The sequence below is a fragment of the Seriola lalandi genome, unplaced genomic scaffold (genome assembly GCF_002814215.2).
Source record: "Seriola lalandi dorsalis isolate HSWRI2012SDOR001 ecotype SW California unplaced genomic scaffold, Sedor1 jcf7180002054325, whole genome shotgun sequence".
Taxonomy (NCBI): domain Eukaryota; kingdom Metazoa; phylum Chordata; class Actinopteri; order Carangiformes; family Carangidae; genus Seriola; species Seriola lalandi.
Genome location: NW_019524878.1, coordinates 497,903 through 525,598, shown reverse-complemented (window position 1 = coordinate 525,598; position 27,696 = coordinate 497,903). Strand labels below are relative to the sequence as shown.

Here is a 27,696-nt window from a genome sequence, read left to right as displayed (position 1 = left end):
GGTGGGGGTGGTGGGGGTAGCCAGGCTGGTGGTGTGGGTGGATGGTCGGAGAGGGGAGGAGCCTGTGTGGGTGGGGAGCGGGATGTCCAGCGTGGTGGGGGTGCGTGCTGATGCCCAGGGTGACCTGATGAACTATAGTGCCTCCTTGGGGGTGGGAGAGACTGTAGCTGTGCTGGAGGAGGGGGGGAGGAGGGCGAGAGGGCAAGATGGGATGGGGGTGGTGGGCGGTGGTGAGGGGGCCGCTGGGAGGGTAGGACAGCAGGGTGTGTGTGGGCAGGCCCTGGGTGTGTGTATGTGGGGCGGCCGAATTGTGCGTGGGGCTGCTGTGCGGCAGGTGTGTGAAGGTGTGTGTGTGGACAGTAGGGGGAATGTAGGCGTGCGGTCGCAGCGGCCCATAGTTGCCGTTCCACTCTTTGTTGCTGTGGTTTGAAACGTACGGCTGCACCTGAGAGCGAGAACAAACAAACACAAAGACAATCTGTTAAAGACCGAGATTCAAAACAGCTTGTTTAAGGAATCATTCAACAATTTGGGAACCATTACAACACATTATATTAGAAGATTGACTCTCATGTCCAGCTGTTAAGTGTGAAGCTGGAGCAGCTGGTTAGCTCAGCTTGACATATACACTGTACAAAGGGGGAAACAGCTAGCCTGGTTCTGTGCGAAAGTATTGAAGCTGACTTTCTGACACCTCTAAATCTCACTGATAAGCACTGAAGTGAAAAAAAATAAATTATTTTTAAATCAGAACTTGTATTCACGCATTGGATTTTCTTGAGGTGAAACAAACGTGTGTGAAATAACGTGTTACTGAACTTTAGGGATGCTGGTTGGCGAATTTGGACAAAACCAAGCTAGCCGCTTCGTCCAGTCTTTATGCTAATCTAAGCTAACTGGCTACTAGCTCTCGCTTCATATTTACCATACAGACATGAAAGTTGTATCATCTAACTCTCTGAAGGAGAGCCACTACAGATATCTCTAACTATTCCTTTTAAGTCCCTGCATTGTGTTTGAAAGGCTGACTGTATCAGACCAGCTATGAAATTCCCCGACTGAGACCCTTGTTTGCATTAAGAATATTTGGCTTGCATACCTACCTTCATTTACTTTTATGGAACCAATGGCAACATGTTTCATCTCTTGGGGTAAGTGTTCATAAACTGAGTAACAAAGTGTCAAAATACCTCTGTGGTGCTCACATCTGTCTGCTTCCAACATCTCCCACCACATGTCCCTTGGGTTAAACTCTCTTGCTGCAGTGCCTACACCTGACTTTGCAAGCTGTTGTGTAAGCTCATTGAAATAAGTAACATAGCCCTCGTTATTTTCAAATCTGGAGCGTTTCAAAAGAATGAAAACTTTCTCCAGGGGAGTCATTTCTGCTGAATACTTTGGGAGATAAGATTCATCTTCCTGTCGTACAACTTTAAGTCTGCTGCTCACAAAAAATGTCCTGGAGCTCTGTTGCAGGGTATCCCATTAATATTCCCCAATGGATTTTTAAAAGGTTCAGCTCCTGCACAGTGCCCCATATTTTCAATAGAAAAAGGAAAAGAACCAAACTGACCTGTCCAAAGGCCAGAGTGTGCTGGTGCTGCCCTGTTGCCTTCTGCTGCCGGGACAGGAGGGGGGCGGATGGGAGGAGGGAGACAGAAGAGGGAGTGTTCTGTTGCCCTACGAGATTGCAGCGCCCTTTGGACCGGGACCAGGACTCTGAGACTGGGATGGAGAGAAGACAGAAGTGAGTCAGTGAGGAAGAGATCTACTGCAAAAATAGATGGCAGGTTTAGTCCGCATGACCTGCAAGACTAAAGACAGTGATGCAGAGGAACAACTGCCAAGACTTCAAAAAACAAACAAAGCATGCATACCAGAGTGAAAATAGATACAGACAGTGCATACAGTGACTTTAGAAAGTATTCAGACTACTCAATTTTGAATAGCTGTGTTGTAGATTTAGTTGTAAATTGATAATTGCCATTTTGCCTATTGATCTTCACTCACTAATCCATAATTAGAAAAAGTTTTTTCTTTTGAATAATATTTGAAAATTTACCAAAAATCAAAAACTAAAATCTCTCATTTACTTAAGTATCCTGATCATTTACTGTGACACCACAGGTTGTGGTCAGGTGCATCCTGATTGCTTTTATTTTCCTTGAGACGTGTCTATAACTTGACACACACACCTGTGTATATAAGGTCCAACAATTCACATTGCATGTCAGGACAAAAATCAAATGATGAAGTCCAAGTAACTGCAGAACTCCGCAATAAAATTGTGGAGAAGCACAGATCAGAGAATGGGTATGAAACCAGCTCCTTGGAGCACAGTGGCCTCAATAATTGTGACATGGAGAAACCACCATGACTATAGAGTTGGCCGTCCAGCTAAACCAAGAACCCAACGGTCACTCTAACAGAGCTTCAGAGGTCCTGTGCAGACAGGAGGAACCTGTCAGAAGGACGAGCATCTCAGCATCAATCTCCACCAATCAGGCCTTTATGGTACAGTGGCTAGATGGCAGCCATGGAAGGAAAAAAGGCTTATTATGGCAGCCTACATTTTGCCAAATGTCATTTTAGGGACTAATGGCATAAGGATCCTCTGATCCTCTGGTCTGATGAGACAAGAATTGAGTTCTCTGGGCAGAACGCCAAACACTATGTCTACTGAACACCAGGCACAGCTCATCACCTGGTTAATATCAGTGAAACATGGTGGTGGCAGCATCAGGCTATGGGGGGCTTCTCAGTAGCATACAAAGCATATAGCAAAGACAATGCTGGAGCGGCTTCAGGACAAGTCTCTGACTGTCCTTGATGACACAGCCAAAGCCCGGACTTAAACCCCACAGATCAATCATCTGTGGAGAGACATGAAGATGGCAGTTCACAGACACTTCCCATCCAATCTGATGGAGCTTGAGAGGATCTGCCAGGAAGAATGGGATAAACTGCCCAAATCCATGTGTTCAAAGCTTCTAGAGACTTTCCCAAGAAGACTCAAAGCTGTTATTGCTGCCAAAGGGGCTACTACAAAGTACTGAATTAAGGGTCTGAATACTTTTGTGAATTAAATCTATGTTCCTAGTTAGAACCTAAATCCAGGTCTGAAAAGGTTTGACAGCATCAAGGATTTGACTTCTGATTACCACTACTACTGAGATCATTTAACCTGACTTATCTTTAGGAATAAAGTCTGCACACACATTATATTAACTGATCAAGATGCTCCCAAGGCACTAACAAAGACGTGAAATTGTGTACGCAGCATTGTATCTGTATACAGTGAAGCTGAAAGTGTAGTTGCATTAATGAGGCCAATGTGCCCTCTCAAGCATTTCACAATGCTTAAAATTACTTTTAAGCATTAAAATTTATTTTAATATTTCGGTACCCGTGGTGATTTATAGATGAACTACTGCAAAATGCATCATGGTAAATTATAGAGGGCAGGCACAGAATTATGTGCAAAGTAGCTCTAAGAGGCAGATAGATAAAGGCTACATAGGCTTAAAAGCAGCATATGAAAATTGAATACCAGAGTTTAACCAAAGACAATTCATGTAGCGACATCAGACTGCAGGTAAACTTCTGCGACGACTGTGAGATGCACAATAGAAGACCTTCACAAACGAATTTTTCATTCTAAGCAAAAGCAGGCAAACCTGAAGACACAATTATATCTGGAGACCAATATATCAGCCGAACTTCTTTAGGAGAAAAAAACAAGCATCTGCACACAGAAATGAAGCCGTCTAAATAAAAGTCTACTCATTTTAAGCAGATGTTAAAGGTGAACTGGAAAAGTTTAATTGTTGACTAACACCTGCAACAGTTCTAGTCACCTGACATGGACCAAGAAACACTAAAATTTCACTGATGAAGAGTCAAAGAAAGGCTTGTTACAGGTTTATCAATATCTAAGCATTACAGGAACGATGCTAAGTTTATACAATAGGGTAGTTGCATTAAAGCCTATGCATAAAGGGTTAATGCAACAATGGATAAAACCCCAACAAATATAGTGGTTTACATGTTAAATCGCTGCCATGTTTCAACCATTCAAGAGACTTGCACTGGATCAACTAAACACTGGCCGAGGAGAAAGAGCACTAGCTACCATGCCACACTCTCTGGACACACTTTCTTACAGTTGATGTGGAAAAGGTGACAATTTATGGCAAAAGTATGACCGCAGGGAACACAAGAAAATCACCTGCTTCTGATTAAATGTCTGCTTTAAATGAAAACTGAAACAGTTGGGAATCTCCCATAAAACACAGCACCATAAAACTAGCCAATAAGATCCATATTAAAGTTAGAGAAAGAAAGAGAAAGAGAGATTGTTGGCACTCAGAACAGGCCCCTCAGGAGCAAAGTTGATCCATGGCCTCTGATCTGCTTCAGTTCAGTTCAATTTCCTCAACCATTAATAGAAATTAACATCTGGGGAGAACAGATGAGTGAAACTGATCTCAGATCAGTGCCTTGGAACAACTTTTGTTTCATGGCAAGAACCAGCAGAGAAAAACATAGATTCTGACCCAATACCAAATGAAATGCATCCACCTTTCCCCCCACTGCTAGGAACCATTCGACTATTCAGAACATTAGTTTACTGTCTTCCAGTTGAAGTAAGCACTCCCTCTTCTTCCTCTACTGTAAAAGAAAAATTCTGTTTCACTGATGTAGGTAACTTGGTGTTGTCAAATAAGGAAGGACTTTATATACTGAAGCAGTAATTACAAAATTGTTTTGTGTAAAAACAATGATTTCACTGAATGCTCAAAATCCACCATCAGCCAAAATGGCTGCTCTGATGAGAAGAGCATCCATCATTGTTTTTGCACAGCATCCAAATGAACAAAACTGGGACATCTGGGTCACTGAAGTTTTGACTTGAGGTTGATGAAATTTCAGATGATGTACACATATTTAAAAGTCACTGATTATAACCTTAAATGTGCATGGGTAATAGGTAAGCAATAACCACCACAGCTCAGCTATCCAAAGATTTTTCTCTTTCATCTTTGGAAACTTTCTTTGAAGAAAGCTGCTGTTTTGATGGAGGGAAAGTCATAAAAGAATAGTCACAGGAAATGTTAGCATTGCCCGCTATGGATGCATCTCTGAGGTATTAGACTTCTCTGTTAGTGTCTCTTGATCACCTGTTAAAGCCTCTATGACCCACTAGAGGGCGGTAAGGCCCTACTGCTTCCATATGACCTGCAAAGCAGACACCGCCAAAGCAGAGGTGATGGACCACATGACAGGTGGCAAGAGGTGGCACATTTATGACAAAAGAATTCTCTGGGAGTTAGTGTAAAAACAGTATCTTCGTGAAAGCATCAAATTATCTTGGCTTGTAATGGAAAAAAAACAAAAAAAAAGGTTAAAATGCAAGTATTCCTTGGAAAAATAAAGATTTCCACTGACCTGTTCTCTGGACACGCTCCTCGGTCCCGTGACTGTTGTTGTTCTGCACTCTCATTGGTGGAACGACCATTGTCCTGACACCACGGGGGCTCCTGCCCTGCACTGCAGGGGAGGGCAGCGGCGCTACCATGGAAGCCAGAGGTGGGCAGCCGTTGTGGTTACTGTTGTCAAGGTAACGGTAGTGGCTGTTGCCACGCGGGGAGGTTGACGTGTCGGATGTAGGGGAACCTTCCACTGTGTCACAACCACTCTCATGGCCGTCATCCTCAGACATGCTGAACACAGAGGGAAGGAATGATTAAGCTGAGTGGAACTAGAGTGTATCTCCCTTTGTTACTGGGACATAAGGACACACTGACAACCGACTACCTGTTGGGTCTCTTGCATGGTGAGACAGAGGGGCTGGACTGAAGAGAGTTGGAGGCCAAAGAGTTGGTGCTGAGGCTGCTGTCAGGGCTGCTGAGGGAACACACTCTCTCCATGGACACACTGGTGTTTCTGCACGCCTCACACACACACTCTTCTTTACACCTACTGAAAGAAAAGTGAAAGTTAGTGTTTGTAAGGCTCACATTATAATCAACATACATTGTGTTTGATTGTTACTCACTCGCTCAGACGGCACCTCTGAGGGTCTTCGTCCTCTCCGTCAGTCAGTTCACTGCGAATGCTAATCACACTGGGAGCAGGGCTTGGTGTGTCACCCATCAGTACTGCCACATCTCGTTGTTGACTGGACAGGTCCAGCTGTCTTTTACCATTGGGCACCACCTCTCTGAAGCAGCTCACTTCCTCTTCTGCATCATCTTCCTCCTCATCGATGTTTTGAACTTCCAGTTGCCTGGTTTCCTCCAGAGGCGCCTCCCTCTGAGGCTGCTCCCTCCCTTGCACTGCCTGTCCAACAATATCAGCCATCTTGGGGGACCGACATGCTGATACGTGGATGTTACTGGAGTGGGACAGGTTCCTTTTAAGACAACAGTTGATATATTAAGTATACATAAAATGACAGAGCAGTTTAACTTTAAAAGACACGCCTAAGATGCAGAATCTCACCTGTTGTGACTGTGTCTGTTCCTTTTATTGGCTGGCTGGGGCCAAACTACATGAGCTATGCCAATGTTGATTGGCTGATGGGCAGAGAGGGCTGGCATCTGATTAGTCAAGAGAGGCTGCTGAATCACTGAACTGTAGTGGTTGCTGTGGGAACGGACTTTCCTGTTAAGACGTAAAAAGTAAAATGAGGTGCAAGAGAAACAATGTTGCTTCATACTTTGAGTAAAAATATAAATAGATTAATCTGTACTCTGATGAAAGCAAACAAAACTGTAAAAATTCATAACATGTGTTTTAAAATCACATTACTACCAACACTTTATATATGATGTACAAATTGTTTGTCATAAATGGAACAACCCTTTCAGAAACCTGGTTAAGAAACAGCAGGAGTTCATGTTATGTTGTATGTCATGTTACAACAGAGAGTTAACAACAACCCAGTTACTTCACTGAATACAAGATAAACATTTTTGACCAGTCCAGTGGAAGTCTTAAAATAGGGAATTTCCCAGACTTGAAGTTTGCATGAATCAGATTTTGGTGACTCACCCCCAGTCACTGATCCTTTGTGGGCCGGCTGTGGTGTCGCTGGTTAGGGAGGACGGGGGTGGTGGAGGGGGGTGAGAGGGAGGAGGACCCACCGTAGTCATCTGCTGCCATGCTGCTGGGACGAGGATCTGCTGCCCCCGGCTAGACCAGGCCTGCTTCGGGGACGTAGAAGGATAATTAGGGATGATTTGTGATCGTCTAATGAGCCCCATCAGTATGATCTCTATCAGCTCTGCTAGATCTAGGCCTGACACTGGCGTCGGAAGTTGAAGGTAGACGTTCCACCACTACACAGTCCCTACTGTTCCAAATGTTAACATGCCTCTGTCATTTCTCACCGATACTGTTAGCACGTGCATGCTAACAGTTGTCACAATCTGTTGAGGTATGACGTAGGCCTCAACACAGTGTTACCACCCATGTCTACAGAAGCAATGTCTGAATCTGTGTCTTACCTGAGCTATTACACCAGGCCTCACAGGTAGGGGCTGTATGGGAGGCGCCTGAGTTACCATGGGAACAGAATACCCTGCTGGTTGATTAAGGTTACCTGAAAAAAAAAAAAAAAGCATAAAATAACCCATATGTCATTTATACAGCTGAAAAGCTGTAGTTAAGTTTAATAGCATCTTGGTGAAGTTATGACATAATAATTTGCAGTTAGGTACTTTATATTGCAGCAGAGTGATGTCTTCCAAAATATGAAAACTTTGACTGAATACCTTGCATGGTGGGAGGACAAAGAAGAAGGGCAGGTGGGAACGAGTCACTGCACCCAAACTGACCGTTCCCAGTTGTTAGAGCTATTCCTGGATGCAACACTGAGGGAGCTGACTGGGTTATAGCCTGCATAAGAAAAGAGCGAGCAGGGGGGGAGTGACAGGAGGACAGCAGAATGGAATAAACAGATGAGGTGGCAGGCAGAAAAGAGAGTATAGACGAGAAGGGTGAAATGGATTTGGAAGAAATGAAGTGAATGACAAGGAATAGAGACAAAAACAAAGTAAAGACACGGCAACAACATTAGAAGTAACACTTGAGCACAATGATTGGCAGTATCACATGTGACACAAACACCAAGACCTTTACTGTGAGATGGTATGTTATAGCACCTTCTCTCCAGAAGAGGGCAACATGAGGTCAACAGTACAGAACCAGTTCACTGAAACATTATGTAACAAAGGATTAGACATATTTAGAGGCCTGTATTTATCTTATCTGTCCTTAAAAACTGGGTGTCACCAAGAGGCAACATGTAGTGACATAATGTTTCACTGAAATAATCCAGCCAATGCCAAGTTGAATGACACTTCAATGCTCAATGGCATTGCTAATAGTTTTAAAAAACCACCGATGCACTGACTGGCAGTGAGGTAAAACACGCCCTGGAGCAGGAAGACAGAGGAAGTACTGGTGGCAAACACGCACATAACTCCAGTATCTCACCTGAGTGTGGACTGGTATGTTGCTGTAACCCAGCGGGAGGCCAGAGGAGGCAGTGGGGGCTACAGGAGGCCTTGAGAAATGAATGGTGTTCTGGTTGAGAGCGTCAAAAACAGCATTGGTGGGCCGGCTGTGGCACATGTCCATGATCCGGAAAGATGACTGCACACTGGAGGAGACCAGAGGAGTTGTCGTTCATTAAAAGGGAGGAAAATTCTACGACCGGAGTTCAGATTACACTCAACCAATATTGTATTTATGCCTTTCCCATGTACATTGATTGTTACTACAGTAAGGAGAAACAAAACGGTTAGAAAACAAACAAGAATTTGCAAGCCAACACATTTTGTGTCAGTGTCAGCCTTACTGGTTACTATGTGGGTAGTCCAGCAGATGAGTCATAGTGAGGAAGGGATGATTGAGGACATTGGAGGGAACAGTCCTGTCCTCAGCATCGATCAGCAACATGCTTTTCAGCAGAGACACAAACTCCCTCCTGTCTGCCTTCTCTGCTTGCATGTCACTGTTATCAGGACTCAGCACCAAGTTCACCTGATGGATGGAGGCACACAAAGAGAAAACACTGCGTATGAGAACCACGGAGAGCAACAGTTCATGTTGCAATTAATTAAGAGACACAGGAGCATTTGAACTGATCAGCTGATTAGAATGTTTTGCAGTAAAACTACGATGTCTGATCTTGATGTGTTTTTGATGTCTTACATCTCATTTTTGTTCAGAACAGTTTGAATCTGAATTTTGAAAACATATATCTGTAACCTTAAACATGAACTGCACTCTGGTTGTACTCACGTGTGCTACGTCATCCAGACAGCTGAAGATGTACTTTCGGGCCTCTTTGGATTTAAGTCCCGTCTCTTTCTCATGCTCTTCTGTCGTCTGGAGGAAGAACACAAGCATTAAGAAGAATCTCATGTATGTAGGTAGAGTGGGTAAAGACCTTTGTTTAAACATATTTTTATATTTTGTGTTGGAACACTTTTACTGGATTTGTCAAGTTTAAATGATAAGGAATTAAAGGTCACTGTATTTCGATAAAATGAAAACAGGCAGTGGGAGCAAACTATGTGTGTTCCCATGCAAATTCGTGTGGTCAAAATCTTGGGCAGTTGGGTTTCTGCCGAGAAGTTCATGAGCAGGTAAATATTAGCCTCACATTCATTTAAAATTTATTTGGAGTCCGCTTGGCAGGTAGTCTAAACACAGTTTCACATTTCCTTGAGCTTTCTTCAGGGTGTGCAGGCTTTGTCCAGTTTTGAAAGCTTATGCAGCTGTTTCCTATTGGGAAGGCACTGCCGCTTCATACGTTTTTTTTTTTTTTCTCTCACTGCAAGTCCCCACAATGAATAGCTTGTGCCTTTTCAGTTCAAATCTCATCTCCCCCGTGTGTTTGCTGTGTCCGCCACCACCGGCGTCAGTGACGATGATGCGTGGTTGACAAGATTTGTTTGTCTAGAACATGTTTGCATATAGCATGTATGTCATATGTGTGTATATCTGTGTGATTTGGTACCTTTAGTCTCCAGGAGGCGTAGGGAGAGTCAGACTCTTTGGAGAAGAAACGAGAGGTCTTGGTCCCCTTGTTGAGGAGCTGCTCGGCAGGCAGGCCCTGAGTCTGAGATATGTACCGGATCTGAGGAGAGGAAGAGGCAGAGGAAGGGAGAAGAGGAAGGACAAATGTCAAAACAAAAATTCAAGTGTGTGAAGAACGGAAAGAAAGCAGGGAAATGTGTGGGAGAAGATGAAAGAGGGGAAGGTGGAGAGAGAAGACAGACAATGGGTTACATCATAACCACTTAGCTGAAAAAAAATAAAGATAACTGACTTGAATGTCATTAAATTCATTTTAACCAATTACTGAAATTACAGCCTTTAGTTCAGCTGATGCAGTCTAAACGTGTAATTTTGAAGTTTACGTCAGCAACTTATTAGTGTCGAGGTACATTTACGCTCCACTGGTTGACTGATGTGAGGTTTTTTTTTTTATATATACCAGTGGTTTAATGGCAGTCCAGAACTGCATAAGACTATTATTGAAAAACAAAACGCTAATCTTATCTACAACATGTAAACTTATGTTATACAGGGACCTGGATTTTGTCCAACCGCTGTAAAGTGTCTTGTTATCTAATACAGCATGTTAAATTCCTGCACTTCAACCTTTAGAGCTCTGCCAAACTGACATAGTTCGAGCACTTCACAGGCCCAAGGCGGATGCAGTTCATAAGCCAAACACACAGAAAGGGGCGTCAGAGGTCATCAATATTTGTTTGCAAAATTTAGCACAACTAACAAATAATGTCATGCACTGAAGATGAAATGATGAAAGAGCTGTGGCCTAAGACACAGAACGTATGAGTAAATGTGTGTTTAACCTCCACAAGTATCCTCAAAGCTTCATGTCTTCAATTTTCTCAGCTGACCTTAAGAGACAGATTGAAGTGTCTCAATCCGACATTAAACTTCATGACTACAGCCTGCAAACCAGTGAGGACCAAGAAACCTTTATCTCTCCATCTATTTATCTACATGAATTTATTAAATCGCAGCATGGCTGCAATAGGAAGCTGATTTTGACAGACAGTAAAATATATTAAACAAGAGTTTGCTGTTTAAAGTAAAAGTAAGATACAAAAAAAAAAACATTTCATAACATGTTTTCACTGGAGGTTCCAAACGTGACTGATGACCTCTCCATGGCTCAGTTTAATTGATTCACCGACCAAAAAAATACATTTATACTGATTTGTTAAATCTGTTCTTTTTTTGTTGTTATTTTTTCTAGTTTTTCGGTTAAAGGAATTAAGTCCTATTCGGAATTGTTTGATATGCAAGTTATTAAACAACTAAAACCTGGTAGTCTCCTCGTCATGGTTCATGACTATGAAGTGAACCATCTGTAAATTTCCCCAAGAATTTACTCAACTTTCTGGTCTGCCCTGTCGTGATTAGCCCTAAAAATGAAAAAAAAAAAAAAAAAAATACTCCAGAAATTCCATGACCAATGGAAATCCTAAGCAAGGTTTCACAGTGTGTATGTGTGTGTGTACATGAGCACACGTGCACATGTCTACGGCCCAGAACAAACACACTGACTGGCCAGAGGGCACTGGACTGAGAACCTGCTGATTGTGCACTGAACGCTCACCACAGTGTGTGTGTGCGTGTGTGCACATGTCTACCATCAGGCTTATGTTTATAAATACATTTTGCTGTGTAGAGTGGAACTGCAGTGAGCCTTGGCACAGCACTGCATGCTTTTGGGGGATCAATGTGCACGCGTGAGTGTGCGTCCTGGCATGGCCCTGTGATACAACAGAGCTGTCACTGCTCAGCCAAGCTCTATCAGCCACAATCTCTGACTGATGATTGTTCAAACTGCTAGCTGCTGCTGGACGCACAACTGACACGTCGCCAAAAAACCCCTCCAAAAACAGATGCATGCACAGGCATTAAACAGGGTCCCACCAAACAAGCCATCAATTCTTTAAAAATGTTAATGAACAAGAATGTTTGGTGCTGGCGTGTACTATGGAAATGCAGCCAATTTCAAATATTTGGTTTGGCAAAGAACGCCAAACAAGTTAGAGCTGTGGAGAACTTGCCTATAAAAGGTCAAAAATCTTTTTTTTCCCTACATAATAAATGTCAAGACATCACAATACCAGGATGTCCAAATTTCTAAACTCATATGTTGAAAGTATGATGGGCTTGATTCTAGTCTCCACAGAGGTGCCGACAGTCAAAGACAGGGTAAGCCTGTACTTGTCTGTGAATGTGTTGTGGGCCTTTTCCCATGCTCCCTCTCCCTCGCCGTGGGACTCCATTTAGAGTCCCAGTAGTGCAGTTTAGACCGCACAACCCTGTGGGAAGATAATCACATGTTGCCAAGAACAATTTCCTGATTCACTCAGGCCAGATTAGTATTAGGTGGATTTCATGCTGGATTTGTTGGACTTCAGTCATACAGCAAGAGAGAGATCAGGGAGCAATAACAAATAAAGGTTTAACTATATAATGAACATACTGTTGAGTTTTAGCTACTGGGAAAGTGCAGCACAGCAAATTCTAATAATTCTAATGTGGGAAAAATGTAATTTATTTCTGTTTATTTTCTCCTCTTCCCTGCCTCTACCTCAGCCAGGGGATATATCTGAACAGTCTCTCCTTCAGTGAGTGATATAGTAGCCGGTACTTCTTGTACATGTGTGAGTGTGAGGGAAATGTTACCTGGTCATACTCCAGTGCTCCAGGGTAGAGAGGCCAGCCCAAGAAGAGCTCAGCTATCACGCAGCCCAGTGACCACATGTCTATGGCCTCACAAAATGGCAGGCCCAAAATAATCTCTGGAGCCCTACGGAGAGAAAAGAGAGGCAGCAAAGGTTACGTCTGGAGTTGGTCACCATGTATAATCAGAAACCAGTCACGCGGTCAGAGCCCGGAGGATAACGTGTCTATGATTTCATAGACATGCTGCAGCTCAGAAAGAAAGAGTGAACAGTAAATGTGTCTGGTGAACCAAAAGGTATGATAGCTCAGTGTAGTGCAAACCCTGTCAACTAGAGCTGGGTGATATGGCCTAAAATTAAATCTCGAGATTTTTCTCACACCACACCCAACTTTTTTTTTTTTTTTTTAAAGCCCTGTACTGACGGCGTTGTGCAGTTTGTGTCCAAAGCACTGGAGGTTGGTCGACTCATTCAGTCTCAGAGCTTTGATCATGTTCGTGCAGGTGTCTGTAGTCATGCAGACGTGTCTTCCACGGGCGCAATGCATGCCGCTAATGTTACCTGCCACTGTCTTGTGCGACTCGCAGTGCCATACACTTCTCCCAGCCAGCTGCTTGCCTCTTTTTGAGATGGTGGAATATATTAGTCGTGCTGCTGCTTTTTGTTGTCACAGACTTTTGGCAAACTTGCTCGACATCGGACGCATAAAAAACCGAACCACTTCCAGACAACGTAGGAGACGCTGCCTTTTGTGGGAACGATCTCCTCACTTTTATTAGCGCATGCTGCTATGTTGATATTTCACTTGTGTCTGACGAGAATTCTCGTGTTACTATAAAATACGGAAGCTCAGGGAAGCGGTGGCGGTTCCGTACCATGATTAACCCAAATTAAAGTGAAATTAGATTTTTATTTTTAAACATCATCCTACACGATAAACTGGAATTAATCTATAAAATCTATTTATCAGCCAGCTCTACTGTCAACCATATAAAAATCAATACTAGGAGTGACTCTACATTTAAAATAATATACAGTGTTGCCTGCATAGAAAACTTAAGGCACTTTGCTCAACTTCTGAGTCACCTACCAAAACTCAAACATGTTGGCAATGACAAAAGCACTACATGGAATTCATCAGTCATACATGAATCCAACAGCTGAAGCATTTCAGGGTGGTGCAAGGTGAAAACACCTGATACAGCAGGAACATACGCTAGCTAATTAGTACTGACTACTCAAAGCATAATTACAAACAAGTAGTGGCAGATTTGTGGGGACTGATAATAGACAGACTGTGGTTACTTGTAGTGAAGGCACATGTTGAAACATTTAGCTATGCTGACGTTTTCCCTGCTGATTAATATTGAATAACCAAATGTATTCATGCTTAGCCTCGACTTACACTGTGTCACCAACAAGAATTTAGTCAACAACTTTCTCAACAAAAACTGAAAATAGAAAGAATCTATCGTGGGGATGTTGTGTTCCTATTTTTTATGTTCATATATTTTATGTAACCCCATATCAGCTCTAAATTATATTTGATTTTTAAGAAATTGATTTGAAAAACTTGAATAAAGCTTAATACCACCACGGCGCATGGCATATGACTGTTACAGTGCAAGAAATTATGGTCTCATCAACAACAGCATATCCAGGGATCTAACATTGAACATTACACCCATATGACGTGCATGCAGTGTTACTGCAACAAAGAACTAAATCTCTTCCACCAAAGGGATTTTTGCCACTTATGCAATTCAAATGAGACTAGTAATCTTGCAACAGAAATGTGAGGTAGTGTATAAAAACAATGGGCTATTAAGCCTGGAAGCAACAGCTGAGCAACAGTGCTGCAAATAGTAACCATTGCTATGATGACCACAAGGGAAAGGACTGTTGCCAAGCAACAACCAGACACAAGACCATAATGTAACAGTATTATAAATGGGGCCATTGCTCATCATTCTGTGTGTGTATGACTGTCTGTTTCTGTATGTGCATCTATGCATGTATGCATGTAGACACACGACTGTAGATGTCAAGTCTATCACTTTCTGAGCACAGACGACGCCTTCTGTGCTCCTTGGCCTACAGGAGGAAATTACTCTTTGCTATTTCCTACTGCTCCTTCAAGAGGAAGAAGTCAAGTTATGCAATATGAAAAAGAGCCTTGGGGGACACTTGCCTCAAACATTTACAGAACAATCCTGCAAAGCCGGGACGATGATTGTGGTTTTCCTAGTTTTAAGAGAGTTTGCAGTGCAACTATTAACAAAGGGTGATTTGCCCAAAGACAAACAAATCAGACCACACAACAAGCTATTTACACACCTTTAGAAGTCTTAAGGACAGGAGGCATTTAGAATACATTTTAACACTCAAAGGAAAAAAATATAAGAAATTATGATGAAAATCATTCATTCACTCACAGAGAAAAGGAAAAATAAACACAATACCATAAGTGAACAAACTATACAGCGGCAATAAACAGCTTTCACCTTCGCTTAACTTACACTGCACAAATTTAGGGTAAACTAAGGCCAAATTAGGCAACTGCTCAAGATTACAAAAACCTAAAACCAATGTACTGAGATAACTTAAGAGGAGGAAACCAAAATGGGAAGGTTTTGGTTTTAACTGTACACCCATGGTTATTGTTGATGCTTAATGTTGGAACACAGAGAAAGGGACAAGTCTTACAGCAAGATCTGACCAGCTGTAATATTCTGCTGAAAACTGATGTAAAAACATTTAACATTATGTTGCTAAAAGGTCTTACAGAGTAACTAACATTAAAAGTGTTTCGACTTCACACTTGTAGTAATATGCACATTTCTCCAAGAGATGAGAGTTAATTGCAGGTGATTAACAGATTAAAAAAAAAAAAAAAACAGTTTTGTAACCGTCTTCATTACATTGTTACCTGGTTTTCAGTATTGTAAGTGGGATAAACCTGGTTAAATAAAAGTTCAATAAATAAATAAATAAAATAAAAACGGTCCACAAACACAGGCTCAGGGTATAACTGTCCATTACAGGCCTATGACAAAAATAAACAAACGTACCCACAAATAGTTATGGGAGAGGGGATTAAAGGGGTCAAAAAATTAACCTAAAGAGGACCGTGTATGTCTGTGTGTGTGTGTGTGTGTGTGTGTGTGTGTGTGCGCGCCCGCACTCCCAGCTATACCGCCCGAGTCATAAAAGCGACAGCAATGGCCCCAGCTTTCCAGAGCTCTAACAGCTCATCACATAACACATGTCTAACACACCCGCAGGCACACACACGCCCACAGGTGTTTGGCAGCCAGACCAGGTTCCAGAACTAACTAGTCACACTAGAGAGTAGCAGTTACGACAAGAACAAACGCTGCAGACTGTAAGGTCAACACACTGCTGCAACAGAAATAACTACGGATAAACAAGTGGGTTTATCTGATTGTGAGTGATGTTAAACATGAAGATACAGGACATATAAACTCAGTGCTTTTACACCTGGACACGAAGCTGGTGCATGATCACATATCGAGACACATCTCTGTCTGCCTGACTAAAGGATGTGATGTTTTTCTTCAGCCTTGATATAAATAAATATTAAAATGCTAATAGAAGATGTAGTGATCATTTTACTAAGAAATAGCAACCTTTCATTTCATATTTCAACAACCTGTCTGTGTTGCTTCCTGAATGAGAGTCTCCTGTCTGGTCAATTGTTTTCATTTACCTGGCCCTCTGTCCTTCCCTTGTCTGTCTGATTGATACCATATTGTACATTTACAGTATTATAGAATTTTAACTAATTGAACATCAAACCATAAAACTATCTAAGTGGGTAGATGGGCTTGTTTGGGTTTATCTTGCTTTTTTAAATCATTTTTTCTTTCTTTTTGTTCATCATGATTTGTTAAGTATGGAACGAATTAAATACTGGAACTTTAAACCATATTTCCAAAACATTTTCAAGCTGCAACACAAATGAATTAAGTCTCTAATCATACTGCTGCCCTTTAAAACTTACAAACTGATGTCTGATTTCACTTAAAGGCTGTCAATGACTCAAAAAGTTGGCCTACATAACACTTCCTCATAAAAGGCCTCTGTGATCCAGGAAAAATGGGTGGAGGACTTGGCCATATGAAAAGACGCAATGAGGCAAGCAAGCAACAAGTAAATAAATCAATAATACGACCACAGAATATTCCACAATGACTGTGAGGAAATTTCATCAGTCTTTAATACAATCAGGTCTGAACCTGAATTAACAGTTCAAACAAAGCAAACTGTGAACATTAATGATAAATTTAATACCCCAGTGTTTGTGTGTATTTCCCAAACTAATAAAAAGTCCCCAGTTGTGTTGAGATTCTTATTCTAGTCTTGTTTTTTTTTTTTAAACTGACAGTGTGAGCCCATCACTAAATATTGGCCCAAGATGACTTGTTGGGCCTACTCAGGATCTGACTTTCCTGTTATATGGCAAAGACACATCTACAGCAAAAAACACGTGTACAACATGTACTAGTGTGGTGCAACTAGGTGCTAGTGTGCAAGAACACCTACTGTACGTGACAAAGAAATCACACGTAGATAAAAGAAGCCTAACGCAACCTGCCCAAATCTGTAAGCGTGCTAAGATGGTAGCTGTCTTTTCCTTCCACCTGATCTGCTTCGCTGAATTATTCACATAGCCCAGTGCTCCATTTTCATTGTGGGATGTGGTTTTACGTCACCAGCACCCACAGTACTGAGCAGTCACCTCACCAGGCCCTGCTGTGTCAGGCTACTATGGCAACAACACATAAGAGCATGACAAGCACTGGATAGCTTCTGCCAGAGCTGTCCATCTACAAGAGTTACACTTACAGACTCAATGGAGTTCGAGTTCATATTACCACCTCACAGTATTTTCAATTTGAGCACAAAAACTATCCAGCTGACTGAGCGGGAATTCAGCCAAAAGCTTGCACCTGTTTGGCTGCAGGTGAACACCTAGGGCCCACTTGAGCATAATTCTCAATTCTATTTGCCTTTCTATGGACTATAAAGGTCCATTCAGAGCCAGAGACGTTGATGATTTGCCATAGGCTGATGAACGAAATAGTACAATGTTTCATTAGAAATTATGTGGAATACATTGTTATGAAGAAGAATATAATTTATCGCAGGATGAAACCTGACTAACTTGAATAAGCACTTATAAACATGGAACACCACCCTACAGTTACTGGGCATGCTACCACCTGAGCTAGCGTCACCCCAGTGAGTCAGAGATATGGCTACACCCATATGCAACCACAAATCCAAACCAAATTCAACGGGGAACTTAATTAAAAATTAATATTACTATTTGATAATATTACAACAGAAAGAACCAACCAGCTTCCTCATTTAAGGCAGCAGGATGCTACAGAAACTAAACTGAACAGCTCAATTTAGATTTCTACTGAAGCAACAGACAGTGACATACACTTACTAAGCACTTTATTAGTAACACCATATTAATACTGGGTAGGGCCTCCATTTGCTTTCAATAACAGCCTAAATTCTTTGCATCATGGATTACACAAGATTTCGTAAACATTCATTCTGCTACATGTTGACATGATTGCATCACATCATTTCTGCTGCTTTGTCAAATGAACAATCGTGGTGCCAATCTCCTGTTTTACCACATCCCGGGTTGATCTACCGATGCAGATCTCATGACTGGCAAGGCCAACTTAGTTCACTGAAGTCATTGTCACATTCATGAAACCTGTTTGAGACAACTTCTGCACAATCATAGAAGATGGTAAACTGTGGTATAGTATATTTACTGTATATATGTAGTGTGTATTTACACCTATTAGCAGGCGCTAATAAATTGCTGGGTGAGTGTATACACACTCCTAATTAGCATGATCATTTTGGTGACCTAAGTTCCTTCAGTGTGTGTTTATACTAATTGCTTACAGTCGATTAATTTTTGAGCATTGGGCCTTTAGCATTTTAAGCAATTCTCATCTGATAATAAATTAAAATACAGGCACATTTTACTGTACAACGTGTCCATGCTGCAACAAACCTTCACAAGCATCAATGAACAAGAACAAAGTAGACCCAATGTTGCCTGGTGTTGGGTCTGTGTATGGAAACACGACCAGTTCCACTTCACGTGGGAGTGACGGATGTAAACCTGCATTTACAATTTAGTTTACATTCTGCTGAGTGTTAAGACAAGCCTAATTTTAACTGGCTATGCCACTAACCATGGTTCTGGAAAATCCAGGGAAAACCCCAGAGCTGTTAAAAAAAAAAAAAAAAACTCCTACCCACTGTGGTGAGGCCAGCATTTCTTAACAGCTTCGCTATGGTAACAATACAGTGCAGCCATTATATAATCTGACCACTGGAGATGAGGAGACAGTGTGTCCTGTAAACCACTCTCCTGATAACCTGATGTTTAAACAAATTGACGCACATACACCCAGAGTAAGACAACCCCACTGCTCTGGGACTCAAATGACATAATCATATAGATGCAGAGTGTGGTAACCTCTCCCTATGAACACAAATATTTATCTAACCAAGCTAACACAGGTCTACTAATGCACACTGGAGCGAGTAATCTACAAATGCGTATGCACTACTAGCTGACGTCAAGGCTAGACCAACTCCTACACACACAAACACATGTAGTGGAAGTGAGGCAAATGCAGAAGAAGGATCAATGCAGTGTTATTAGAAAATAAAAGTTACTGAATAACCTTTCAACTGAGTTGTAGGGCTGGGCGATATGGACCAAAAATCAAATCTCTGTATTTTTAGGCAGAATAGCAATACATTACATTACAGTTGTAAGTCAGAGCCACATGTAAGATGTCACAAGAACTTTTATTAAAACAGACTCTGGTCAAAATGAAATGCAAAGATTTCCTTCCCTGGTTGAAAATATACAGCTGCAAAACTAAAATAAATAGCCTATATTAAATAAGAATAACACTTTCTCTAAAAACGCTCCTTTAGTTATTTTGAACAACATACTGATTAAAAACTGACAAAACACACATCTGGGCAAATAACAATAAACATGTAAACACAACTGCTCATCTGGTCTTTTAATTTGAACCATCTCAAAATAATTGTGCCACTGCTTTCAGTGTTTCCCACAGGTTGAGAATCACTTGTGGTGGTGGGTGGCGTGCCCTGTGACCAATGTGCATGCAGAGACTTGTGCAGTTTAGAGGGGGAAAGTGTAACTTGTTATTTTCTGGCGCTACCGAGGTTCCCTAAACGTCTCGCATACAGACTATCGCTACCTTGGTGGCCGCACACAGAAGCCCCTAGTCCCCACTCAGTTACTGCAGCGCTCAACACTCATACAGGTGTGTGGCCTATGTATGGGAAACACTGGGTCTTCTTTGGGCTTTACGGAAGTAACAGGTTATCTAATGCAACATCAAATAAGTATACTGTCCAGCCCTACCCAATGGCCTTTCATTATTTTATTTAAAAAAAAAAAAAAAAAAGGCACAAAAATACATGTTTTACAAAGCAACTAACAAACAAAAGGACAGTTTGAAATTGTTGCTCACTGCTGGTGGCCCCAGAAGAAAAATGGCCATGTTACACTTCAGAAGCGTCCAGGTCAATATAATTTTGTGGCTCCAGCAGGTAAAGTTACCAACCTTGACACATCAATTTTCTATCCTCAGAGAAGCCCTTTATCACATATGAATTGAGCTATTGTGAAGCATGTTAGGGTACATTGTGTAACCTACATGCAGGATCCAGCCTTGGCAGCTGTTGCATGGACAGGGGGCACACATATGAGCACACCCAGAAACACACAGGAATGTCTGAATGTTTTTTCCTGGATCTAAATGTGGGTTTTCATATACCACATTCTTCCTTTGCCTTTTGTGTCCTGACTGACCTTCCTGAAATTCAGTGCCAGCCCATTTTAACTGCACTATGATCTCAGCATTTGCCGACACTGCTCGAAGACAAAACACACGCAGGCACACATGAAAGCACACTCGTACACACTTAACCAGGTCAACTGAGAGCAAAGCCTTCATGTTATGCAACAGCTATAGCTCCAGTCTCTTCCTCACCTCCAAGAGAGGGGGGTAGACAGGAGCTTGCTTTTGCTAAAATAGAGAAGTTGCATCTAGGGTTAACATTGGCATTTTGGTGCTCTGAGGCTCTTTGTATTAGATTTTAGTCCAAAGGAATTTTTTTCAAAAGACAGGAAGACCACACTTTTGTGTCTGCTTTTGTTAGTCATCTCATTCATTACTATTGAGATAACTGAGAAACTGTGTTCCTTACAGATCAGGACTGCACAAAGTGGAATGGTGGGTGTGTGAAGTGCATTAGCTGCAGACATACCCAGTAACTCAACTGCATTTGTCACAGATTGCACAATGTTTGAAGAGTTTGTAATAGTTTACCCAACCCGACCAACCTACTTGCTGAAACTTGCAAGTAAGAACGTAGGTGAATGAAGTTGCCAGCCTGCTGTCCCATACTTAATAAAAAGGAAATACTTTGCCTTTGAAACAAGCTGGGAGTTCATTAAATATGTCACGCACCATCAACTTCCACATGCCAACAAGACCACAATAAGTCATCAACAATTTACAGTACATTTCAAACAAGAGGACCGATTTTGATGTTGCACAGATCCTCTTCTACAGGTCCTTAATGTATCGTGTGGCAAAAAGTGTGCTTACAAGCTTAAAGCTTAGTAACTTAATGAAGTTCATTTGCACAAAAATGTTTCAAAGTTCACAATTCTGGCTGTCTTTCATAAGCACATTCTCCTTCTCACCATAGCCTAAGAGACATGCCAAATATTTCATGACACTGTTCCTCATATAAACATCTCAGTTCCTCTGCACATTATGCAAGACCAGCAGAGTTTAGGGCGTGACACGTTGAACATGGATCAGATGTTTATGCTTGCAGGCATGTGGCCAAAAACACATAGCTGCATTACAGAATGAGGAAGCAAGGCAAAGAGACAGACAGGGGGGGGTCTGTGCTGTGTATGCCCTTGAGCTCCCAGTGAGAGGGTGCAGGTTAATACAGAGCACTTCACATTACATAAGAAGAGAGAAGGCCTAAACATATAAAGCTGTGGCAAGACTTTGCTAAGCCCTGTGGGAAACGCACATAAACAACCATTGTCCACGAAACTAAGTCAGCTCACTGTATTGGCATATCATGACAGATGATGTGACATTTGACTTCAAGACACATCCGATCTTTCTCAAGAATATTCTACCCTGTTACTCTCATTTCTGAACATTTTGTACCGCTTAAAACCAGCTGAGTTTCTTTCTGATGTGTGCAACTCTTACTTCCTTTCAACTATTTTTGGTTTCTCTCATAACAAAACTATATAGTACTCAGAATGCTGTTGGCAGGTTTTTCTGTGTAAGTGATGTTTTGTGACTTATAGTTATTGTGGATGTCTATTATACCCATCCAATCAACTAGTGACTGGTAATGCAATGCTTATTCATCATCTGCCTCAATGGCTGAGCTTACTAAAACCATCCACGTATTCATAGCACAAAATAGCATTCTTACTAAACACTAACAAGAATAATAGTAACAGAGAAATGAAGACCAGTCACACATGTAGCAGACAACTGGAGATTGTTTGTGTGAGACACACTCTCACCTACTAGAGATAATCTGTTTGGTTTAGGTGAGAGGTGGCGCCTGGGTCAAGCGTGCAGGATGCAGGATTGAAACGTCATCAACACACCCAAACGCTTTCTGTGAATTCTCCAGACAATTAAATACTCTTTTCACATCTGGGCTCAATCCGAAATTATATGGACTTTGTACTAGGGAGGTGGCAGAGTACAGTCTGATAAATGTCTGGTCCAACTGATTTGACATTTGCATTCTCACAAACAGCTCCTCTGGGTACTGTCTAGATGAGTTCAAGGCTGCAGTGCATGTGTGAAAGCACAAAGGCGAATGTAAAGTACAGAATATAATGATACAAAGCGGGTTGTAACAGTTCTTGAACTAAATAATAACATTAGTGAGTGATGGATTATCCAGAGATTCAAGTGAAGGTGAAGGTCCTCACCTGTAGTATCTGGACTGCAGATAAGTGGAGCACACAGCCTTGGAGACATGGCTGGCTGAGCCAAAGTCAATGACCTTGACTCTGTAGGGTTGCCTGGAGGGGTCTACCAGCATGATGTTCTCTGGCTTCAGGTCAGCATGGATCAAACCAAGAGACTTTAGCTTCTTTAAGGCTGTTGCCACCTGAAAAGATTGGCATATATAAATACAAAAATGAGCTAGTGTGACACTCAGCAGTCATTCTAGGCTCAAGATATGCTGAGGGAATTCAAGATCCTGAGCTCCATAAAAGAAACAATGATTACCAACTTATTCTTTAACTCTACAGCTGTGCACAATGTTCAACATATAACACGTACATGATTGTTTTTGGGTCGCTTAGCCCAGCAGAAAACTGTGTTTAGTTAATGCATTATATTTTTGTATGACTGTAAACAAAGCTCACTTTACCTGCTGCAGAACAGGCCGGATGATTTTGAGTGGCAGTGGGCTGAACTTGTTCTGTTTAAGGAAATCATAGAGGTTTTGCTCCAGCATCTCAAACACCAGGCAGGTGTGGCTGCGGTGCTGAAAGCACTCCAGAGCACGCACCACATTGTGCTCATCTGCATTCTCGCTGCTCAAGCGGGCCAGGATCTCCACCTGAGGATTCAGGAGCAGGGAAGAAACCAAATGTGTTCAGTTACAATCATCAAGTGTAAAAAAAAATTGAAAACATTAGCTAATAGACAGTTCTGTAGCATCTAGAAAGACCATACACTGTCTCTCTCATAATCAAAAATGAGACCTTTCAGTTAATCTGCAGTTTCAACTAAAACACTGACAATGAAACATTTACACAACAAAAACACACAAATCCTCACCTCAATCTGCCCCTGACGAGCATAGGATGGATGGTTCTTCAATATTTTCACAGCCACTACTTCATTCGTTCCCCTCTTCCAGCACTTCACCACCTGACCAAAGGTGCCGCGACCCAGGAACTCCAAGACCTCGTAGCTGTTCTTTAAGGAGCACAGAACCTCGTGCTGAACTAACTGATAGTCACCATCTCCTGATCCAGTTCTGGTCACTGTGGCTCCTGCCACTGTCTCAGTACTATCCTTAGTTTCAGTCCCATTTGTCACTCCATCAACCATGCTGTGTTTAGTAGGCAGTGTTCCTCCGCCCACTACTCTGACAGTGTCTGCATTGTTCCTGGTGCCGGTTTGCAACATGGCCACAGGGGGAGGAAGTGAAGGGAGAGCAGAAACCTCCTCCACTATCTGCATGGTTCCAATGCAGTTGTTCTCCTGTGGTTGTTCTCTACTTTCACCTGCTGTCTGTTCACATCTCTGGGTGGCACCTGTGTCTAGAAGGTTAACGTATCCCCCTCTAGCTTGTCCTCTTCTGTTTCTGTCCTGTTCCTCCTCTGCTCTGATACAGGCCCCCCTCAGGAGCCCACAGTCCAAGCCTCCTCCCGATGGAGTTCCACCACTGTCCCTGCGAGGCCTCCCTTCCTGTGGGCCTCTGCTCTGGCAAAGAGCTTCTTGATCCTGGATCGCAGCTGGAACTTCTTTTTGTCGCTCAGACCTCTCCTCTCTTTGTGATACGGCCGTCTGCAATGCCCACTCCTCCCTTTCTTCCAGTTGCACTGCCCTGTGCTGTCTTCCTGAATCAGCACCAGCTGAGGATGGGATAACGTTGTTGGGATAAGCAATTCCGTAGTTGACTCCGATCACGTAGGTCTTGGGAGGAGGTCGGTGCTGAAAGGCTCTGCTGGTGTTATTACTGCGGTGAGCTTCACCTGTGTGTCTGCTGGTACCACTTCTGCTGGTTCCTAAGGCACTTGTTTGCGCTGAGTGCAGGTGTGATGGGTAGACCAAGACTTGTGAGGCCATACCTAAAAACAGAAGATAAAAGGGAGATAAATACAACACAAACCACGTGTAGGATTTAGTAGAGGTTATGGCAAAGCTGACACAATTTGACAGATGTTTAGGCTTAGGTATAAGGACTATCTACATAATCACTTAACATGCAAAAATAGCCAACACCAACATGTAAATGTTAAAATGAGACTGTACAAATTCACTGTAAAAAAAAAAAAAAAAAAAAAAAACTCCAACTAAAATTCTGTGTAAGCTGGTTAATATATATCACTAACCCCTGGGCAAGATTTCAGTCCAAATAAAGCAATCTTAAAAGCTGCCAAAGCAAATTTGCATGTAATCCATCAAGTCATCCTTACTGGAAAGGGGAACTGGTCAGCTGTAATGGGAGATGGGGGAAGCCCATTGCATTGCTGGCCTGTCCCTGCACACTACACTGGAGGGTCAGTTTCACACAAAGTAGAACAGCAAAGCAAGCAAGTACCCCAGGGGGAAATGATACACCATGAAGCATGAGTGTTCTGTAACTCTGACATTTTACAGATGCACCTATTACACACTGAAATGACTGTTGACTGAATTCAATGATTGATAAACCTGTCTCTCTGTTAGTATGGTTATTGTTACTTCATGCGATGGCCACCGAGCAATATCCTCAATTTCAATAGCTTCAAATCAAAATCTAAGTCAATCAAATGCTGAAGGAAATTCATTAGGAGAGCAAACCGTGAGCTCTACCTGCTGCTGCTTCAGTTTATAGCGTGTGCAACACAACACTTCAACTGATCTGTGGAGTGATAACTCACAGAGATGCAATCATCCAAGTCTCCTGCCTCTAAATTTTGTGAGCTTTTTAAGACCAAAGGAGATATCATGAAATGTACATTCAAAACCTACAGAATGAGGTTTCTTGTTTATGGTTCAAGTAGAATTTTATTTTTCAAAGGAAAACAGGCAGAGGCGAAGCCTGTCAGTCAAACATAAATATTTCCAAACAGAGGCATAAGTTGTGCCTGACTGGGTTTACACCCAAAAGTCAGGTGCAGTTTAAAGGCTATATCACACAGTATATAAACGCACTTATGAAGTTGACTGTCTTAAGAACAAAGTTTTGTTAAACAAGAAAGGCCTGCTGATAGCTAGTGGCCTCCCTAACTATTGACGCTGTCACACACAGGCTCAGGCAGGCAGAGGGGTGTGCCTCAGCGTCAAGATTACAATACAATACACTTCACCTCTCATGACTAGCAGGGCGGGGGTGATTTTTAACACATACACTGCTGATAGAGATTAAAAACCCCTGTTCTAACAAACTTTCCTTCCAAACAAGGAAAAACCCTGGGTGTAAAAATATGTGGATTTCAATTTAGTTAAAAAAAAATTACTCAATGTGCAAAACTGATCTGACTACTACAGTATTAACCAGTGAATGAATATAAGAATTGTGTTTCCTGACAGTAACTTGGAGGCTGTAATTAAAATTCTTGCAGCCAACAGAGTATTGCAGAAAGATAACATTTATCCACTGATCACTAAAGTACAGTGTATGCATTGTGAGAAACTACTTTCATCATTTACCTTCCATGGCTGAAAACCTGACAAATATTGATAATAACTTGATGATGCAATTAACAAAACATAACTTAAACATAGTTAAAGCAGAAGACCGACCACCATATGGCTGGTGTGCCTAGGTGCCACATCCATCCGTTTTTTAGGGACAGTTGCTCAGACACAGCTGTGATACCTCCTGCTCTACCCTCTCACTGCCAAACTAGGTAGCCTGATATCCCACAGGGCAACAAGATCCAAGCCTGAAATGACACGCAGAGGTGTGTGCGTGCATATGTATGTATGTATGTATGTATGCATGTGTGTATGTGTGTGTGTGTGTGTGTGTGTGTGTGTGTGTGTCTCACAGTTGTACAAGAAAGCCAGCTGTACACACAATTTGTTACTGATCAATCTAGGAGACAGTTAACATATGGGAGGAGTGGTGCGTGCGTACGTGTGTGTGTGTGTGTGTGTGTGTGTGTGTGTGCGCGCGGGTGGGTGGGTGTGTGTATGTGTGTGTGCGTGTTTGGGGGAAGGGTAACTCTAGCCTAGACACCTGTTGAAACTTATGTTGTGAGTGACAAGTAGCTAAATAATTGGTGTGTGACGCTATCTAGGTTTAATAACCAAACAAACCAATTTATACTTCATGTGAGTCAAGGACTGTGTGTTTAATTATGTTTTTACCTGATAAATTCAACCTTTATCCATATATTTTCAAGATAACATTAACATCTCACAAATTGCACATATAAAGTTACTCAAAATCTAAACACATGCATACTCTTCACAGACCACTGAGTTGAACTACTATCAGTCTTTAGCTCGAGCTAATTAGCTTTCGCTAACTCTTGTTTACCAAAGAGAACAAACTGAAGTTTGCTAGCTTAACAGTTAGCGAACTAGCTAGCTGTGAGCGAAGTCCTTTCAACGTTTGATTGATTAAAAAAAAACAACAACACCGGCGCAAATGTATTTGACAGTTTGGTCTAATGAGGTGACATACCTTCAGTAACACCAGTAATTCATATCACCCAGAGCGTCAAAGAACAGGCTAGCAACGAGGACCCGCACCACAGTCAATTCCTGCAACGATGCCGCTGCTGCCGCTGCCATCTTGTTCAACGACGAGGAGAGACCGAGCGACTTTTCGCACATTTGAGGCTCCAAATAACACGAACAACTAGATATTACGAAAGCCAGCCATGACCCATGGTTTCAACAGCCGCCCGAAGTTTCATAAAACGTTGCTCTCGTGTCTACTCGAGACGAGGATCCGTGTTTCTAAACTTTTGCATGTTAATACGCCTCGTCCACGACAGAGATAGCTGCTGGCTGCTAGCTGTTGCTGCTGGTTCGGTAGCTTGTTGCTTCTCCGCATGTGTGGAATGTTGGGGAGGGGGGAGAGGGAGGGGGGAGAGAGA

The 27,696-nt window shown here is 42.1% G+C and overlaps 1 protein-coding gene across 4 annotated transcripts in view; it reads right to left on the bottom strand.

The window, feature by feature from the left end:
* LOC111655578 (homeodomain-interacting protein kinase 3-like) overlaps positions 1 to 27,637 on the bottom strand; it is a 31,681-nt gene extending 4,044 nt beyond the window's left edge. Inside the window, exons 1-18 of one of the 4 annotated variants that reach the window (XM_023407030.2) lie at positions 27,279 to 27,637; positions 23,711 to 24,729; positions 23,298 to 23,489; positions 22,849 to 23,030; positions 12,751 to 12,874; positions 10,034 to 10,153; positions 9,313 to 9,399; positions 8,867 to 9,051; positions 8,503 to 8,668; positions 7,779 to 7,902; positions 7,512 to 7,606; positions 7,057 to 7,211; positions 6,505 to 6,666; positions 6,059 to 6,415; positions 5,818 to 5,982; positions 5,449 to 5,723; positions 1,574 to 1,725; positions 1 to 445 (exon numbers count right to left, since the gene is read on the bottom strand). The exon at positions 1 to 445 is cut by the window's left edge and continues 4,044 nt beyond it. In XM_023407030.2, the coding sequence (XP_023262798.1) occupies positions 1 to 445; positions 1,574 to 1,725; positions 5,449 to 5,723; positions 5,818 to 5,982; positions 6,059 to 6,415; positions 6,505 to 6,666; positions 7,057 to 7,211; positions 7,512 to 7,606; positions 7,779 to 7,902; positions 8,503 to 8,668; positions 8,867 to 9,051; positions 9,313 to 9,399; positions 10,034 to 10,153; positions 12,751 to 12,874; positions 22,849 to 23,030; positions 23,298 to 23,489; positions 23,711 to 24,727 (4,003 nt within the window). In that variant the 5' untranslated portion in view covers positions 24,728 to 24,729; positions 27,279 to 27,637. The remainder of the gene's footprint in view (positions 446 to 1,573; positions 1,726 to 5,448; positions 5,724 to 5,817; positions 5,983 to 6,058; positions 6,416 to 6,504; positions 6,667 to 7,056; positions 7,212 to 7,511; positions 7,607 to 7,778; positions 7,903 to 8,502; positions 8,669 to 8,866; positions 9,052 to 9,312; positions 9,400 to 10,033; positions 10,154 to 12,750; positions 12,875 to 22,848; positions 23,031 to 23,297; positions 23,490 to 23,710; positions 24,730 to 27,278) is intronic. The other 3 variants (XM_023407032.2, XM_023407031.2, XM_023407033.2) reach the window with 3 other exon arrangements.
* Between the last annotated feature and the right edge of the window lie 59 nt (positions 27,638 to 27,696).